The following is a 19,688-nucleotide window of genomic DNA, read 5'->3' as shown; positions in this document are numbered from 1 at the left end:
TTCGTACCACTTTCCACTGTGCGGAAGCGCCGAAAGATCGCGACACCGGCCGTCGGCTCTTCTTTGATTTAGTCGTTCATATGCTTCGTGCGTGATCGGTGTGTTTTCCTATCGTTTAACTACTTTCGAAAGCTTTGTGTTTTGTGTTGTTTTGCTACAATAGCAATGTTTTCTAATTTCGAATATTATGAGATGATGTTGTGTGTGGGTCGAGCTGATGGAAATTTAGTTCAAGCCCGTGAACTTTATCGGGAACAGTTTATCGAAGGTAGACCGGCGGCTGACCAGCGACGGCTTCCGTCGTATCAGTGTTTCCTTGATATGGTGACACGTCTCCATTTTACGGGCTCTTCATCGATCGGGTTCTAGTGGACGCCCGTCCGTGTCGTCACGGGTGATGACGGGTGATGGGATGACGGTCACGTCATCATCATCCGTGAACCATAATTTTGAATGCTTGTTGTTTTGTTAACGACGTGCGTGTAATTTTTTTCTCCGTAGGTATTAAATAATACCTAGTAAATACTAGGCGCACAGAATGCTTTATGAGGCGTGGCCGGGGGCGTGAACATAGAAAGTTGCTCCTGGTCACCCCTGGTCACTCCTGGTAGGACAATGAACCCAAATTAGTGATGGGAATTTTTATAATCGATATTTTTATTTTACATAAATTTACCCGAAATTAGAATATGTCGCTATGATTGTAAGAAATTAACAAGGGACTCTTTATAGACGTTTATTAAACACCCTTCAGTTATTAGGGGTTTTTTTGAAACACCCTGTATAATATGACATTGGACAAGGATAGACAAAATATGATGAACATGAACAACATTTAAGATATATTTTTAGATGGAGGATTAATTTTAGTGATTTTCGTTTGTTATTCGTGATTCGCAAGGAAACTTATTTTATAATCTTGTTGTTATTGTTACTGACCGCAATACCTGACCTACCTCAATGTGTGGTGTATTGAGATATCCCAAGAACAAGATTAGCTTTGTAATAAATTTAAACGTTCATTTATGGACAAGTAGTAGACGCATGCGCACCCTTCCAATCGAATGCCAAATTTAGTTTACTTGCTACTTGACTATGTAAGTACATATAACATGTAAAAACCTTCGCTTTTAAATAAAATATACAACATAATATATGTTAATCTGTATCCGCCGTTTGTATTCTAGCGTGGGTGTCGATTTAGTACATAAATAAAATGACCTTCAGCGATCATATTCGTCAGCCATGCCGGTCGGTTTCGGCTTGATTGATCTCATTGATTATTATTTTAGGAAAACTTATAAATAAATAATAACGGTTATAGTTAATTGTTATCGCTAGTTTTTATTTTTATCAAATTACTAGCTTTCCGCCCGCGGCTTCGCCCGCGTGGAATTTTGTCTGTCACAGAAAAACTTTATCGCGCGCGTCCCTGTTTCAAAAACCGGGATAAAAACTATCCTATGTTCTTTCCCGGGACTCAAACTATCTCTATGCCAAATTTCATCAAAATCGGTTGCGAGGTTTAAGCGGGAAAGCGTAACAGACAGACAGACAGACAGAGTTACTTTCGCATTTATAATATTAGTTGGGATTAGTTGGGATTCGTTGAAATTCTCAAGTCTGCCCTGACTGATGAACTTTGAGGTCGTTTCAATGTCATGCTTAGATTGAAGCATTTATATGTGCCGTTTTGAAATACGGATTATGTAGGTATTTGTCTAAACTAAACTGAATTACATATCTACATCTGCACCTGTGTATGTAACTTTAGTAGCAATTTACTTAAAAATTACTTTTACTTTTATTGTTTACTTGGAATTTTTTTTCCTAATCGTTCATTTATCCATCTTATCCGGTTTTTTTTTCAAACCTACCTTTTTTGTTTCGTTAACATTATAAGCGAACCTTAACAAATGAAGTCAGTGCAGGTTTCTCATGATAATCCAATATCCTTAAATAATAATTTATTTTATGAATTGTTCCTTCTATGGGTAAAATCCGTTTTTAAATATTTCTAAGGTTATTATTACTCTACGTGCTAAACGTAGCATGCCCAAGAGTAGGTATTTTACTGAAAATTTTTAGCAAACAAATAAAGGTCAATATGGACATTATTAAGTAAATATTCAGCAGCACGTGTTATTTTATCCTGTCAGACTACGCTTAAAATATTTTTAGAAAAGTTTGATTCTAATTCTTTTTCATTATTAATATTCTTTGACCATGACTCATACTTAAAACTTTAATAATTAAAATAAGCATGCTAGAACGTAGGTATTAATTTCTGAATAGAAAGCTAACATGAAACTTAAATCTTTCAGGTCCTACTTTCGTCACTAATCACGTCTTCCTTTTGATTTATTTTAATATTTTCTTTTATGTTTAAATTCAATCATTTATTTGCTAGATGCTCATCACAGACTCCGAAACAAGTGAACGAAGTATTGAAAATAAAAGCGCATACACGTGGACACGGACGTGGATCAACATTTAATGAAAACTCTTTACATAAATTTGTATTGTCTTTGTTCAGCTTTGTCAAACTTGTCAAAAACGTTTTTTGACATGGTGTGCGTCATTTTCAGATTCTTTGATACACACGAACCTAATTCTTTATTATAGTTAATTAAAATGTTATGATAAACGGGTTACACTCTACAAAAATACTGTAATTACAATAGTGTGTCAAGATATTTAAAAGTTTTACGTACTTTCGTAGCTAAGCAATGAAGACAAGAGGAAGTGATCGCATGTATGGTTTGATTCTATTATAACTTTGGACTTCCTTGAAGCCCTTCCTTGTGGTACAAGCTGCTACAGGGCTTTATTAATCTAAGAATACATACAGGGCTGAGTGTGACATAAGCGTATATCTAATTGGTGAAACACTAAAAGGCGCGAAGCCAAGGGGCAATAGCATTAAATTATTAAAATTATATAGATATGTTAAAGAGGAATCTAATCATATTTAAACCACCCAAAACACAAATCATAATCACAATTTTATTGTTTGGTGATAATTTTTTCTATTATTAACTTTAGTTTGACCTTGACCTACTTTTTTATTTTTTAGCTAATGTCTTTGACTGTTAATGCAGGTGCCATTATCTAAATATTGAGCGCACCCATTTGGAAATGGGCACAAAAACTGATCACTGAAATATTAACAGTTAATTAATCACCTATGCGGCAAGTAAGCTCCAATAACATACTTTTCTTGAGCGTTGTCATTATCGTAGTTTTTCTTTTCGTTACAGTGATAGAAGAGATCAGGAGCAACGAGAGTTGGAGAAGCAGCTGAAAGAAAGAAAAGAGAGAGAACGAATAGAACAAGAGCGAGAGAGGGAGAGGGAGAAGGAACGCGAGCGGGAAAAGCACGAGCGGGAAGAGAAGGAGAGGAGAGACCAAGAAAATGCTGCCTCCAAACTAGTTTCGAGGCATTTCGAAGAATCCTTTAGGCTTGCTAATCAGAAGGTCAGTAAATGAACAATTTATTCGGTCTTTTTATTTTAAACCTAGTTTATTAATCAACGTTTTCAAATAAATTAATTAATGACTAATTTGCGTCTTATTTTCTTGCAGCGGGAACGAATGTCGTGGTCGCTTCTGAACAGCTTGGCGCCTAGTAGGGGGGCGGCGGGGGACCACGAGCGGCTGCGGGCGCCTCCGCCGGACCGCGCCTACTACTCGCCGCCCGCGCACCCCTCGCACCCCTCGCATCCATCGCATCCCGCGCATCCCAACACCAGGGCGCCCGCGCCCTCCCCCTCCGACTACCACTCCCGCCTCTCGATATCGTCCAAACAGGACAAACCTCCCCCTCATCCCTCCCTCCCCAAGGGCGAACCCAACTTCGCGCCCTACAATTATACCTATAGATCCTACGATAAGTTAAAAGAACAGCACCTGCCGGCGCCCCCGCCGCTGGTGCCGGAAAAGAACTCTGTGATAGTCAAACACGACGCCAAACAGATCCACCTGGAGCAGAAGCACCCGTACCCGAGCAAGCCGCGCAGCGAGCCCTCGCCGCACTACCTGCCCTCGCGGCCCTACCGCACCGGGCTCTCGCCGCACGCGCCCGCGCACCCGCACGCCGCGCTGCAGACCTCGCCGCACGCCGCGCTGCCCGCGCAGGACAAGCCGCGCCGGCCGCTCTACCAGCCGCCGCCGCGCTCGCCCGCCTACTACCCGGCCGCGCCGCCCGCCAGGCCCAAGGTGTCCAGCCCCGCGCCGCCGCACATCTACGGCAAGCCCGGCGGCTCGTCTGCGCCCGCGCACTACGCCGGCGCCGTCGAGCCGCCCGTGCCGCTCGCCAAGGCCGAGCCGCCGCCCGTGCCCTACCCGCCGCCGTCCGCCTACTCGCCCGCGCCGCGCTCGCGCCCGCCGCCCGTCGCGCACGCGCGCACGCCCGAGCCGCGCCCGCCGCCGCGCGCGCACGGCGACGCCGGCCTCGCCTCGCCGTGCCAGACGCAGCCGCTCGACCTCGGCGTCGCGCGCGACGACCCCGAGCGCCTGTCGCCGCGCCGCCGCTGCCCCTTCGACGCCGCCGACGCCGACGCCAAGCGCCGGCGGACGGAGGAGCCGCCGACGACGGAGCCGCTCATCGCGGCGGCCGCCAGCGTCGGCCGGACGCCGCACGGCTCCGAGCCCGCGCCCCAGGCGCCCGGCCCGCCCTGCGACGTGCGCGTGCCCTCCGCCGACGGCAGCGTCGAGACCCCCGAGCGGGCGGCGGGCGCGTCGCCGGCGCCGCAGGTCACGCCGGCCGCCAGCCCCGCGCCCGCCACGCCGGTCCCGCCGCTGGCCGCGTCGCCGCCGGCCGCCGCGCCCCCGCCCGCGCCCACGCCCCCGGCGCCGCCCGCGACCCCCCCAGTCACTCCGGTCGCGGACGGCGACACGCCGGCCAAGTCGGCGTCCTCACCCCGGGACGGGTCGGCGCCCGTCCGGCATCTGGGCAAGAAGGCTTGGCTCCAGCGGCACGAGACCGCGCCGATCGGCGAGGGCGACTGCTCCGGAGGCGGCGGCACCTGCATCACGCTGCCGATGACCATCACGAGGGTGTCGGAGCCGGACGACTCCGGCTCGAACATCGTCGTGCCGGTCGCCGCCAAGTCGATCCAGCGAGGAGCGAGAAAAACGTCGAAACCGCGAAAACCCAAAGAGAACGGTCGCATCGACGACGCCGAGGAGGACAGCTCGAGTTCGGACCGGGAGTCCGCGGCGCCGCCGAAGCGAAAGCCGCCGAAGGCGAAGCGGAAAAAGGGCGTCGTCCCGCGGAAGGCGGGCGACGAGCCGAAGAAGAAGAAGGCGTCCGAGAGCGGCAGCGAGAGCGACAAGGAGAGCGACGACAAGGACTCGGACTCGGGCGCCAGCGGCAGCGGCAGCGGCAGCGCGGGCAGCCGGCGCGGCGGCGGGCGCGCGCGGGGCCGGCGGGCGCGCGGCGGCGGGCGCGGCGGGCGGCGCAAGGACGAGCCGCCGCGCCGCGCGCCGCAGGCCGGGCCCGCGCGCCCGCCCGCCGAGTCGTTCCTGCAGAACGGGCCGTGCTTCGAGGTGGCGCCGCGCCTGGCCAAGTGCCGCGAGTGCCGCTGGTCGCCGGCGCAGCGCGACAAGGACATGCCGAACATCTTCTGCCGTTTCTACGCTTTCCGAAGACTGAAGTACGCCAAGAATAGGCAACTAGCTATAGCCGGGTTCTCGGACCCGTACAAGGACGCTGATGAGGTAATTGTCTTTCTTGACCACGCATTCGCTTACCAATAGTTGACGTGCTACATGTCGTCGCTTGCCTCTCTAACTGACCTAACTAACATTTTGCAAAATTTTCTGACGATTAGACAGATCGATTCGTCTTGCGAAATTGATTAAGATGGTGTAGATAACTCATTTTCGAAGAAAATGTCAGATACGTCAGTTAGAGAGGCAAGCGACGTGCAACTTAACTAGAAGCTCGATTAACCCAGTTAGAGTTGAGCATTTTGAACGTCATCTTGCTTCCTGAAGCTTATTATTATTTGTTGTTATATTCCGACTAATAGCAATAAAATGTATTTCTTCTTTGCAGGAGGATAAAAAATTATGGCTGTCATCATCCGCCGGAGCTGCGGAATTAGATATAGAAATGAGTTGCTTCCTATTGAGGGAGATTGGAGACCAGTTCTGTGAACTGCTACAACAAGAAAAAGAGGCCGAATCGCACCATTTAAATGACGGTTAGTAAATGAAACAAATGAAATTAATAATCCACATTTTATTATGAAATCTTTAATCAAACAGTTATCGCTTGAAACGGGACCTAATGAAGATTGTTTCTTACAGATAAGACGATAGCATGGAAGCGCGTGGTACAGGGGGTTCGGGAGATGTGTGACGTGTGTGAAACGACGCTCTTCAACTTCCACTGGACCTGCGGCAAATGCGGCTTCGTCGTCTGCTTAGATTGCTATAAGGTGAGCCTTTAATTCTATACAATACAATATAAATAAATGTTATTATTTTATTGAAGACAGTAAATTCACACTGTTATTTTAGCTATTGTGTTATGTGTTATTCTATTCAAAGATGTTTTTCTAACATTTTTATTATTAGTAAAAAAAATGTTAATGTCTTTTGCCTGTCATCATGTTTTATTCTTATTTGGAGATTTCTAGCAAGTTATTATCTATTTATTAATACGCACCTATTTACACGAGTATCAAATTAACATAACATGTTTTCTTATTGTTTGCAGTCAAGGACATCAGGCAGTGAGTCAAGTAACAATACCAATGAAACAAATAATACTACTAATGTTAGCAGCAATGGCGAAAGAGATTCCTTCGGGTAAGTTGAATTTATTTTATATTTTTATAGAAAATAAGTTGTTAAAATCATATGGACAATTCTTGTCAACATCTCTACTTTCCCGTAGGTGTCGCAAAATCGACTAGACTCAAATATGGGAACCTCAAGAAATGTAGGACAAATTATCTTTTTGGCTTCGTTTTCTGTAGAGGAGACTAAATTACTTGCTGATGATGAACTTTGTATGCACTTGACCGTCACTGCTTGGGTTTTGTCGGTCAAGCCGTAGATTCTGGCTTCGCAGCAGTTGCAGCAGTAGGAATAGTCCCGTTTCAATAAATTAAGTAAATGAACTACAGAATACCAGCGTCATATTCGCACGCTGATGACTCGACTCACTCATCACGAAATCTCAAACACTACAAGTGCCAGGAGTCTCGAACTTTGCATGGGGGTTCCTTTTAGAATGTAGGTGCTCACTAACAGCCGCACTCAGAGTCGTTTAATGGTTACTTAAGTCGTTCCTTAGTATAGATTTAAAAAAGTTCACTCTCAGAGTCAGTTAACGGAGCATTAGCATCCTTTAATGATCATTAAATTTAAGTAGAGCCAAACCTTTACTTAACTTAGTTAATGGTTGATTTTGACATTTACGTTTTGAGGTTATTTTGATAATTTGACCCATTTTGACCAGATAATTATTGAGAATCAGTCGCATCGTGTTTAATTAAGCAAAAATGTCTGATCTGAGTGACTTTGTTGAGTTTGTGGAATACGCTAGAAGGTTTAGAGAAGTGGGACCGAGGCGATATTTACGCGATTATTCTGATCCCTTTACAAAATATTCAGTTCAAGAATTCCATGCACGATATAGATTTACACCTGAATCTGTAAAAAGTGTTTTATTACCTATGTTGGATGGCCTAAGGAAACCAACAAAAAGAGGACTACCATTTGCCCCGGAAATTATGTTACTGCTGACATTACGCTACTTCGCTACAGGCAGTTTTCAGGTTAGTGTTGAAAAGATTGAATTGTATATTTTAAATATGAATTGCATTATTTTTAGAGTTTGTGAGCATTGTAGGTACCTACTATTATTTCAATGTTTGTAGTAAGGTGTTATTTTTTAAATGGATGTCTCTTTTTTTCAGAAATTAGATGGAGATGTTATGAATATTTGTCAACAGTCGGTTTCACGTATCATTGCTCAAGTATCTACATTGATAGCTAGCAAAATGAAAGATTTTGTTAAATGTCCCTCAACTGCTGAAGAAATGAACTCTGTGAAGTAAGACTATTTTATAATGACAAAAATAAAAATATTTTACTGGGTACTACCTAGTTACTGAGTTTCATGACTTATAATAATTGTTTTTGTTGCAGGAAATCTTTCTACGAAATAGCTCATTTTCCTGGAGTCATTGCTTGTATAGACTGTACCCATATTAAAATAAGAAGCCCTGGAGGCATGACTTCAGAAGTGTACAGAAATAGAAAAGGGTATTTCTCTATTAATGTTCAGGCTGTCACAGGGCCAAACTTAGAATTTTACGATTTAGTAGCCCGTTGGCCTGGCAGTAGTCATGACAGTTTCATTTATAATAGCAGTGCTATTAAGCAAAAACTTGTTACTGGGCAATTGCAAGGGATAATTTTAGGGGACAGTGGGTATGCAGTTAGTAATGTGCTGCTAACACCATTTTTATCACCCAATTCTATTCCCCAAGAGAATTATAACAGAAGCCAAATTAAAACGAGAAACACTGTGGAGAGATGCTTTGGCGTTTGGAAAAGAAGATTTCCTTGTCTCCAGGTCGGAATGGGCATTAAATTGGATACAGTTGTGGCTGTCATATGTGCATGTGCAACACTGCACAATATAGCATTATTGGTAAATGACTTGGTGCCATCGAACTGGGATGACATTGATATTTATAATGACATTGTGGATGTACCAGTTACCGAAAACCCAAACAGCAATGGCTTTACATTAAGACAATCTTTGGTTGAAAGGTTTTTTTCTTAATATATTATGTATAGATATATATTAATCTTTTTATGTCATCCCAGATCGAATCTTTATGCCGAAGCATCTCTCCAGTGTTTCTCATTATAATTATCTTGGGGAATAGAATTGCAGCATTACTACGTGCATACTACCTACATAATTTTCATCTACACAAATGCATTAATGTTTTTATAAATAAAAATCCGAAAATCAAACAAATATTTTTATTTTTAACTACCATTTTACTTCTTTGTTTTTAACCACCATTTGACTTCTTAATTTCTTCTAACTCAATTTTCGCTTTCTCTAATAATGTCTTCTGTCTTTGTTGTTCTAATAACGCTGTTGCTTTTTTAATTTCCTCTACTTCTAACTGTAAAGAGAAACATAATAATATACATTGTGTTGTACTTTATTTTAATTACTTGATAAAAAATCACTAGATTCATGATTTCATGATTGAAACATAATGTACCTGAGTTTTCAATATTTGCATTTCCATTCTTTTTTTATTTTCTAAATGTTTAATTCGTATCACAGCCTCTCGACGAATGTAGTCTGTGGGTTTCCGAACTTGATCAGCAGTCTTGGTCTTTGCTGCTAAATAAGGTTTACCATCTGAAAGAGTTTAAGCAAGCATAAAGTTATTAGATATCATTTTAATTTTTTAAATAATTTGTATTATTGGATAAATAGTAGGTAAGTATACTTAATACCTGTAACTTGCAAATCTTCGACTTCAAAGTGGTTATTGTCAAAGATTTTGCCGTCTTCCTGCTCTTCAAAACTCAATATATTTACTTGGGAATCTTTTAAGTTCTCTGTTTCCAATATATCTAAAAACAAACTTACATTAACAATCTTATCAGCATAACATAAAAATAAGGATGAACAAAACATTGTCATCATCCATAAAATAGTACAAGAGCAAAAGTACCTCTGGTGTCAATCGATACAGAAATGTTAGGTTTGTCTAACAAGTCCTGTTGTTGACTATTGCTGATTGTATCCAGTATGGTTCCGTCACTATCAAACGGGTTATTCAACTCACAAATTATAATAGGTGCAGCCTGAAAAATAAAAACAGTTGAGGTAGGGAGTACTTGATAGTTTTTGAAACATTTATTTAGAGAAAATACATAATGATACGCACCTCTTCAACCATGGTTATTATGGCTTCATTGTGTGGCGGTGGAGGTGCTGATGGTCCGCCTCCAGTTCTTAATAAGTTTCCTCGTTCAGTTGCGCGAGCTTTACGTGTGTAGGCTTTCATGTTATCCCATGCTCTCTTCAAAGTAATAGTCTCACGCTGAAATAGTATAACAATATTTATAAATATTTTGGAATGAGTAAATTTAATAAATAAAACAGAATAAATTTCATTTAAAAAAATTAAAAAGTAGGTAAGCTATACCACCTTGTGTACATTGGCGTTGCTATTAAACTCTCGTGTTATTAAATCCCACGCTGCTTGTTTTTTGGAGACAGACTTTCCATCCGTTAATTTGGACTCCACGATTGGCGTCTTTTTAATTAATTGTGCCAATAGAGCCTTTTCATCGGCAGTGAAATTGCACATTCTTTTGCGTGGTGTTTTTGATTGATTATTATCCTAAATTAAAACAGTAGTTTTATATGAATGCAAGTTTAACATACAACAAATTGAATGCCACACACTTTAAAGTATTATATAAATGCCTACTTACCATGATATTTTTAGGTTTAGGATATATTTACGTTGAAAATATAATAATCTCTTCCGGAGAAACAACAAAACAGAAATCACAAACAAACCTTGTTTAATATTATGACATTGACAGCAGTGAGTGTTCCCATAGAAAAAAAAAGCCCAAGTTGCTCTATTTAATTTTAATTTAAATAGCTATTTCGCTTTGTAAATCAATAAAAACTAACAGTAAAAGAACTGACTATCAATCATATTACTATAAATAATGATTTTACATATTTTAAATCCACTTTTTCACTAGTAAATACCAATATTTTTTAAGCGTGGCTACACCAATGCTTTATCGAAACGCAGTCGATAGGGATGGTCCGCCCTACGGTTACTTAAATCTGTCATTAGCAAATGAACCCTTAAGTTTTGTTTCTGGGATGAACCGTCAATTAAGAAATTTAATGATAACACTGGTCAACACTGGTTTTGCCACACGAACTTTGATAGCTAATTTTGTTTTATCAATCTACCCTCATTATTAAAACACAGTTGTCATATGTCAATTAGCCTCATCTTTGTTGTGATACGGTAATACTCATAACTAGCACTACGGCAGTAAATGAACAGAAACGCTTACAAGTAAATCGTTATAAAAAAAATTGTTGTTGAATTTGAACACTTTTTTGGATTTATTAACCCTGTGAACATGACGAGGAAGTGTAATAATGATCCTAACTCTTTTTGTTATGTTTGTGGAGAACTTATATTCAAAAAACAAAGACGAAATTTTACGAATCTTGTGTTGGAGTGTTATCACCAATGTTTTGGTTTTTCTGTAGTTATCAAGACAAATCCTGGGCCCCTCATGTCTGTTGCATAATATCCCCTCATGTCTTGAACAAAGGTGCACGATCTATGCCGTTTGCTGACTTATGATATGGACTGAACAGCGAGATCACGTTTCTGATTGCTATTTTTGTCTCACTGACATAAAAGGTATAAATTACAAGAAAAAAACATAGTTATTTACCCTAACTTATCTTCGGCTTTAAGACCAGTCTCTCATTGTAAAAAATTGCCAGAACTAATACCAGTTGCAACTACGTCTCTGTTGAGAACGACAATTCACAACCGTCCACTTCAGGTCAATCTGTTGTCCCTAAAAATTGATGCAAAGATAAAAGAGGGTAATTTTGTTGGCCCTCAAATTAGGGAGTTAATGAGTGATTCAAGATTTGAAGAAAAATTAAGCGATTTAGAAAAATCTGCATAGGGAAGGCTTTTAAAAATGTTGTTGTAAATTTTTTGGGTAACCACAAGAGTGACAGCTACAGAGAGTTGGTTAGCGAGCTAGTATTGTCATATCAAGCGTTGGATTGCAACATGTCACTTCAGATCCATTTTTTAGACTCGCACCTGGATATTTTTCTGACAATTTAGGGGCTGTCAGCGACGAGCACGGTGAGCGGTTCATCAGGTCATTTCTAATATGGAAAAGCGGTACCAGGGCATATGGAGCCCAATTATGTTCGCAGATTACTGCTGGACAATTAAAAGGGACCAACCAGAAGCTAAATATATCAAGAAAATCTTAGATTATTAAGTCATTTATAAAAAAATAAGCTTTTGATATACGAGATCTGTGTTTTTTCCTAATATTTTAAATTATTCAAAATAATAAAATCCTTGTCTAGCAAATATTTTTTAACTGTTTATTTTTTCTTACAATCACCAATTAAAGTAAAAAATATCACAAAAGTCCGTGTGGCACGATAAAGTTAAAATTTTGTTGACCAGTGTAATTAGTTAAGTACTCATTAGGACTAATTTAATGAACCTTTCTGAGTGCGGCTGTAAGAACGGATTTTATGAAACTCCACCCCAAAGGGGGTAAAACGGGATCCACGCGCACGAAGTCGCGGGCGGCCACTACTATCTGATATTGTGTTAAAGCCTGGTCCGTGAGCACGTAGAATTTTGTCCAATGACCCCAAGCTACCCATCCTTATCGCTCGCGCGTAATGAGGGCTATCGTTTTTATACTTAACAGTTGGCACCCCTGGCGATTGACAGGACCTTACTCTACAGTGGCGCTATCTTGATGAGTGCAAATGCGATAGTCCTCCTACCACTTTCGCGCTCACCAGTTGGTGCCACTGTCTTCGCTACTAGCAAGTGACAGGACCTTACTCTACAGTGGCGCTAACTGGTGAGCGCTAAAACGATAGCCCTCATTAAGTGTGTCATGTTCTGCAGAGCATGACACACGCTGAGTAGGTGCCATTTGTGTTTGACTTACTTTGACTTAAAGTCCTATGTCCCCTAGATGGGGGACGCCCTCTGCGTCCACAACAGTCCTCCATCGCGTTCGGTCTTGAGCTTTTTGTGTTTGAAACAAATAAATTATTTTTCTTTGTCCTATCTTGACTAACCAGTCAATTCCATTCCCAGCTGGTTGACGTGCACCTCGGGCGGCGCTCACCCGGCCCGGCGGCTGCTGCTGACGCAGATCGCGGCGGGAGGAGCGTTGGCAGCGGCGGCGGCGCGGGCACACGCGGCGCGCGCGGCCTGGTCGCTGCCCGCTTGCGCCTGTGGCCTACATCCCGCGCCCGCGCCCGCTCATAAGCAAGCCGCCAAGCATCTGCTGCATCGAGCGCTCAATAAGGTGGGTTGTTGCGCGTGTAATGAGGGTTTTCGCGAATGAAAAATCCGCCAGATGGCAATACGTAGACGCGAGGTCCAAATGCATTGACAGATATTTTTGACATGACATTGACAGATATGTCAAAATCCACCAATCACGCAGCAGTCAGACCCCACCACATCCACGTCCCGCCATCTAGCGGATCTTTCATTCGCGAAATCTGGTTTTTACATTTGACCGATAACTCAAAACGGGACCCCGTCTCAATCAACGATGTTAAAAATACCCGACACAAGCGCCTTGTTTTGAGGCCTAAAAAGAACTTCAATATTGATTTATGTATTTGATCACCAACAAGGTTACATTGTTGCATTAGCAAGAAAAACATACAAAAACGATACTTGTTAAATGCAAACTTATGAAATTATGCAAAAGTACTCGTGTGTGAGTGTGAAAATACAAAACATTATTCAATTACTCTAAAATCGATCTAGAAACATAAGTTGTTGTTAAGCCTCATTGACATGCGCATATGGATTAATAAACCTGGATTATTTGTCTACCACATTCACCCATTATGACATTGTATTTAATAAAATGTTTTTTCTTCACAGAACATCAAAAAGGAGGATGTCAAAGAAGAAAACGCGTCTACAAACGGTTCTTCACCAGTCAAATCAGAAAACGGGAAAACTAGTAATAGTGTCGTCAGCTGGCTGTCGGACATACCCTTGAAGACCGAGACAAAAGAGGAGAAATCCGACTCTAGTTCTTCCGATTCAGAGGAGGGCGGGAACTTCTCGACTCTCCGGGAGTTGTTGATAAGACCGGCGCCCGAGGGCGGGGAGGCCCAGCCCAAGAAGAAGCAGAAGAAGAACAAGGGCGATACGTTGGACGATGTGATATCTAGTGTTGTGGATGAGAAAAAAGATGAGGATGAGGACTCCAAGCCGTTTGCGCTGTCGAATGTGGTGAAACGTTACGAGCGCGGCGGGCGCGGGCGCGATGACCTGCCCGTGCGGATCATGACGCTCACGGAGTCCAAACTGCTGTATCCCGACGTGCCGCACGCCTGGCTTTGCGACGGCCGCCTGCTGCACCTCACCGACCCCACGCATGCCGGCAACTATAAGCCCTTCCAGGTTCGTTACGTTCTTTTACATATGAAAATTGTAATTAAAAAATTATTACGTAAAATCTGTTGCCAGATTGATGTGGTTTTCAGTAGATTTATAACGTCCTTCTCGTTGTTACAGGACCAATGGAAGCGCGGCCAACCCGTTCTAGTCTCAGATGTGTCGACGATCCTCGACAAGGACCTGTGGAGCCCCGAGAGCTTCTCGCGCGATTTCGGCGACACGCGCGTCGACCTCGTGAACTGCGCGTCCGGGCTCGTCGTGCCCAACCAGCCCGCGCGCAAGTTCTGGGACGGCTTCGAGCTCGCCGCCAAGCGCCTGCGCGACGAGCGCGGCGCGCCCATGGTGCTCAAGCTCAAGGACTGGCCGCCCGGCGAGGACTTCGCCGAGCTGCTGCCCACGCGCTTCGACGACCTCATGCGCGCGCTGCCGCTCGCCGAGTACACCTCGCGCCACGGCAAGCTCAACCTGGCCGCGCGCCTGCCCGAGTGCTTCGTGCGCCCCGACCTCGGGCCCAAGATGTACACCGCGTACGGCGGCGCCGGCGGCACCACCAACCTGCACCTCGACGTCAGCGACGCCGTCAACGTCATGGTGCACGCCAGCGCGCCCGCCGACGCGCCCGAGCGCGCGCGCGAGGCCGCCCGCGCCGCCGAGGAGGCCGGCGTGGACGTGCTGTCGCGGCGCCGCGCGCGCGTGCGCCCGCCGGCCGCGCTGTGGCACATCTACGCGGCGCGCGACGCCGACAAGATCCGCGACTTCCTGGTGCGCGCCGAGCTGGAGCGCGGGGCGCGGCCGCGCGCGGCGCACGACCCGGTGCACGACCAGACGTGGTACCTGGACGCGGCGCTGCGCGAGCGCCTGTACCGCGAGTACGGCGTGGAGGGCTACGCCGTGCTGCAGTGCCCGGGCGACGCGGTCTTCGTGCCGGCCGGCGCGCCGCACCAGGTGCGCAACCTGCTGGACTGCATCAAGGTGGCCGAGGACTTCGTGTCGCCGGAGAACGTGTCGCGCTGCTTCGAGCTGGCGCAGCAGTTCCGGCGGCTGTCGCACCAGCACTCCAACAAGGAGGACAAGCTGCAGATCAAGAACATCGTGTACCACGCGGTCAAGGACTCGCTGTGCTGCCTGGAGGAGGCGTTCGCCGAGGCCGCCGAGTAGGCCCGGCGCCGCCCGCGTTTGATCTCAACCTCGACGTAACATTAATCGCTAAGTTCCGCATTTAACGTAAGATTGGGAGCGAGTGTGATACGCGCTGTGCGCCGTTTCGTGTATAAGATGCCATTTTTAAGCGTCCGAGTGGAATGTGTACCAGTTATGTGTGTAAATGTACTCGAAATGTGATTTGTCCGACGGTCGCGATCGGAGTTCGTGCAATGTAAATTAGTCTGATTATCGTGATATCGTTGAAATGTGGATATGTTTTATGTTCCTTAATCGAAATACAAATAAACTCTTCTTATTACAGCTTAATTGTAGCTATAGTGATATGTATGTATTGTGTAAATTTTTAATTCGAATTCCATCGAGTACATATTAAGAAGTGTATACTTTTAAGTTATTATATTGAAGTAAAACGTATTCGCTCGAAGCATTGTACATCAAACACGGCGTGTAGATAAGTTTCTCCTATTATTAGATTTCTCAATTTGGTTAGTATGTTACAAAATGATAGATAACGAAATATGTGACAATTTCATTTTGTCCTTATTGCTGTATTAGACGAAAGCAAGTTTTTTTTGTACTGTGTATATTATGTATGGTTATAAGTTGGAATAAAAAAAGATGTTTATATTATGTGTGGTTTTAATTTCCCCGCGCGAATTTGTCACAAGTAAATTCTAATAAGTATTATAAATTTTCAACTTATATCAACTCTATAAATGTTCATATGTGCAGTACGGTTAGCACGAAAAACTTTTGAGTTCGAATCGTTTGCGTATTCGAATCGCCATCAAAAAATATTTAGTACGAAAACTATAACAGCAACCCTTGTGAACGTGTATCGTAGTGATCTTAGTATGAGAAATGATTGACGAACTTATTTTGAGAATCAAAATTCGTCACGTCATCGTTTAATTCGAAGGTTGAGTATCGAATTTCGTCGAATACGCAAACGATTCGAAGACGAAAGTTAAACGAAAGTAGGTACAAGTTATAATCCATAAAGGATAACGCTCTAAGAAATACATAAAAAGTGACATCTACATTTATAGACATGAACTTCTCTACAAGTTGTACGACCATGCAAGTTGTTTCATCTCCTCAACGCTAGAGGTCGTAAAGACTAAAAGTTACTCGTGAGTTGTAACAGAAAATAGTTTCACTACTTGACGCTAGATGTCACTGTATGATTTTACTGAAGTGAAAAAGACCATACTAATTTTAATAAAATAACTATTGAATTTTTACGGTCAATGGTTTTTATAAAGGGTGCTGGTAGAGATGGGCCGACTAGTCGCCGACTAGTCAGGAAAGCCGACTATTCGGCATCATTTTTAGTCGGTTACTAGTCGGCGACCACATAACAAAATGAAATAAAACAAATAGGTATATTAAATGAAATAAAACTCAAATTCACCTAAAACTAGATGATTATGAAGTAGACCAAGGGTGTTTTCCAAAATCACTTTTGACTGCAAAAAAACTGTCGAAAGTGGTTTCGCCTGACTTAAAATTTTCAGTTTCAGTTTATATTCATACAAAGTTATGTTTGGTAAAAATGTACATGAATTTCCAGGAAATCATCAAAAATATGCGTGTGATTTGTCCATAATAAAATTATTTTCGGGGAAAGTATGCATGGAATTGCTTACCTACTCTGCGGGGATTAGGCTATGTGGGCTCCTCTCACCGAAAGGAAGGCATAAGTTACTACATACTACCCACTAAAATAATCCCTGTGCTCCTTCAATCGCCTTAGTGCGGGGAACCAGACGCAGGTTAGAGTACCATCCCCAGATTGTCGATGTTCCACCAGTACCTCTAGTAGGAAAAACTTTCGAGTTCGTTTCGTTGCGTATTCAAAGTGTCATCGAAAAATTTTGTATGAAAAATTAAACAGCGCCCCCTAGGGCGGCTATAATATAGGGGGCGCTGTTTAATTTTTCATACAAAATTTTTCGATGACACTTTGAATACGCAACGAAACGAACTCGAAAGTTTTTCCTACTAGAGGTACAGCTCGCACTAAGCGTAACTAATTATAACTAGGGGAGAAGTAGGTACCAAATACTGGATATTTTTTGAAAACTTGAAAAAAATCTTATTTAAATTCAAAAATATAGTCATTAATTGCACTTAAAATTATTGCGTATGATTATACTTTAAATTAGTGAACCAAGCTAAGTCTCAACTCTTTTATTTATTTTTATAAATAAATATTTATCCAAAATAAATAAAATAAATAAATGATGATGATATTATTATGATGATCCAGTATTAGGGAACTGAACTATTTTGTTATTCATTGCTAGTTGGAGAGCTAATTTGTGAATATCGAAAGCTCTCAAGCCATAACAACTGTTGACCATCAGTAAACAATAGGCAACAAGCTCCTTTTCCATTTCAGAAGTAAACCTAGCTTTACTTCCTAGCTTTGTTTTAATTAACTGGTCTATTGTTTTAGAAAGATTTTTCACAGCTTTCTTATGTTAAGCTTCGGATGCTTTTAAATATCCTATTTCCTTATTAATAATAGCATTGTATGCATGTCACACTGTCAGAAAAATAATAAATGCTACACTTTATTTAGGAACCCTTATACTAGATACCCAGTATTGGGAATAGCCAGGTATCCAATATTGAGGTAGCTACCTATTTTTACGAAAACCGTCATGAAATTTTTGACCTATTCCAATTATCGAGTAAACGCATTAAATATTGTTTAATAACTATATGCCTCGCTAGTATGTACTATAACTATAAATAAAAACATCACTTATTATAGTTTTATTGTCTCCTGAAGTCAATATCAAAAATAAAATGATGAACGAAAAAGTCATTTTAAAATTTGATTGCCAAGTGATGAGAAATATGGCGATACCGTCGAGGAAACCATCTCTAAAATTGGATTGACCAACTAGTTTTAAATATTTCATGAAGATAACGTTGTTACTTTTTCAGTAATTGAGGTATCCAGTATTGCGCACCTATACAATATTCGGTTCCGCTCCCCTACTGATAACTCTTTTATAATGCGAACAACTGGAATTCGCTGTCTGATGCTGTCTTTCCCGAACATTATAATCCGGGCTTTTTCAAGGCGAGAATTAGGCAGTAGCTTGTTACGCATAAAAAAAACGAAAAAAAAAAAGCTATAGGAATCCGGACAAAAGCATCTTCTAACACAGTCTCTCCCGGCCATTGCCCGCCTGCAAGGCGGGCTCTGCTTATTCCGACGATGGTGGTGGTCCGTGCAATGCTGGCGTGTCCCCACGCCCTCAGCTCGCTAACCATCACCGTGGAGTATCAGGCAGGAGGCGATCATATTGTCACCAGTCGGATAACGACCACCATTGGACTAGGTAAAGTAAGTTGTGTATTAAAAAAAGGGGAATTATAAAACGAGCGACTAAAAAAAAACTTTGCGACTGATGATGGCATACTGTTTTAATACCTTGAGCGGTATGAATTTGAGTAAGCGAAAAATTAACCAAACTAACGACGAATATTGATCAATAATAAAATCCAGAACGAGCTTACAAAATGTGGGTTTTGATTATTACATTTCAGACATAAAAATACTATCCGGGCGACTAAATTACTAAGTGAGCGACTAGAAATACAGAGAGGGCAACTTTAATATGAAGATACATTAGATTTTTCTAATTGAGGTTTTACTGAACGAACTACAAAAAAGTTAATTCTAAGCAAAGTTTTGTGAGCTGCTTTATTAATGATTATTGGTTACTGATATTATATTTGAGGTCTCATGTTTTTTATTTTGATACGCTTTATTAATGAAAACTACAGATTGTTACAGCGCGCGAATTCGAATGGGGGCGGGGCGACTGTCCCGAATTTTTAACAAAATATGTATGCAAACACGTTTTGGGTCTAGCAATTCGGCTCAAACTAACAACACCGCCACTGGAAGCAAAACTGATACCTATTGGACAAAAAAGAAAACGAGGCCGGCCCGCTAAGTCCAAGCCAGCACTTATCATACAGTGACGATGAGTAGGTAGAGCTCCTCAATCCTCATAGGTACCAATCAATGAACCTTATTAATAAGATTACTTTTTTTTGGGTTGACAGAAGCGACTTATTTTATTTTGTTTTTTTTTTTGTTGATTCGATTTAAGAAAATACAAATTTATTTCATTTTTCGTAATACATACATTGTTTCATTTGATTACCTACCCTTAAATTTTAATGTTTTATTTTTTTCGCTACTAGAATAGTGTTCCGTCAAATATTTATTTCATAAGATCATTT

General features: G+C 42.5%; 3 protein-coding genes across 3 annotated transcripts in view; 2 read left to right on the top strand and 1 right to left on the bottom strand.

The window, feature by feature from the left end:
- The window catches only part of LOC135075973 (protein PRRC2A-like), a 200,160-nt gene extending 195,113 nt beyond the window's left edge, over positions 1–5,047 (top strand). The window contains exons 10-12 of the mRNA XM_063970419.1: positions 3,261–3,477; positions 3,586–4,931; positions 4,975–5,047. Of these exons, the coding sequence (XP_063826489.1) occupies positions 3,261–3,477; positions 3,586–4,931; positions 4,975–5,047 (1,636 nt within the window). The remainder of the gene's footprint in view (positions 1–3,260; positions 3,478–3,585; positions 4,932–4,974) is intronic.
- Positions 5,048–5,477: 430 nt separating this feature from the next.
- Positions 5,478–16,046, top strand: LOC135076094 (lysine-specific demethylase 3B). The gene is made up of 7 exons (XM_063970551.1): positions 5,478–5,721; positions 6,062–6,209; positions 6,316–6,446; positions 6,728–6,819; positions 12,921–13,134; positions 13,728–14,255; positions 14,370–16,046. The coding sequence occupies exons 1-7, from the start codon at positions 5,614–5,616 to the stop codon at positions 15,408–15,410; spliced, it is 2,262 nt and encodes a 753-aa protein (XP_063826621.1). The 5' UTR covers positions 5,478–5,613; the 3' UTR covers positions 15,411–16,046.
- LOC135075934 (uncharacterized) lies at positions 9,048–11,084 on the bottom strand. The gene is made up of 7 exons (XM_063970382.1): positions 10,498–11,084; positions 10,209–10,403; positions 9,945–10,100; positions 9,729–9,861; positions 9,508–9,627; positions 9,267–9,409; positions 9,048–9,164 (listed from the first exon to the last, which is right to left on the bottom strand). Exons 1-7 carry the CDS (start codon positions 10,498–10,500, stop codon positions 9,048–9,050), a joined length of 867 nt encoding a protein of 288 aa, XP_063826452.1. The 5' UTR covers positions 10,501–11,084.
- Positions 16,047–19,688: the final 3,642 nt, after the last annotated feature.

This window comes from Ostrinia nubilalis, chromosome 11 (assembly GCF_963855985.1).
Source record: "Ostrinia nubilalis chromosome 11, ilOstNubi1.1, whole genome shotgun sequence".
In the NCBI taxonomy this organism is placed as follows: Eukaryota; Metazoa; Arthropoda; class Insecta; order Lepidoptera; family Crambidae; genus Ostrinia; species Ostrinia nubilalis.
This window is presented reverse-complemented; position numbering and strand designations above follow the sequence as displayed.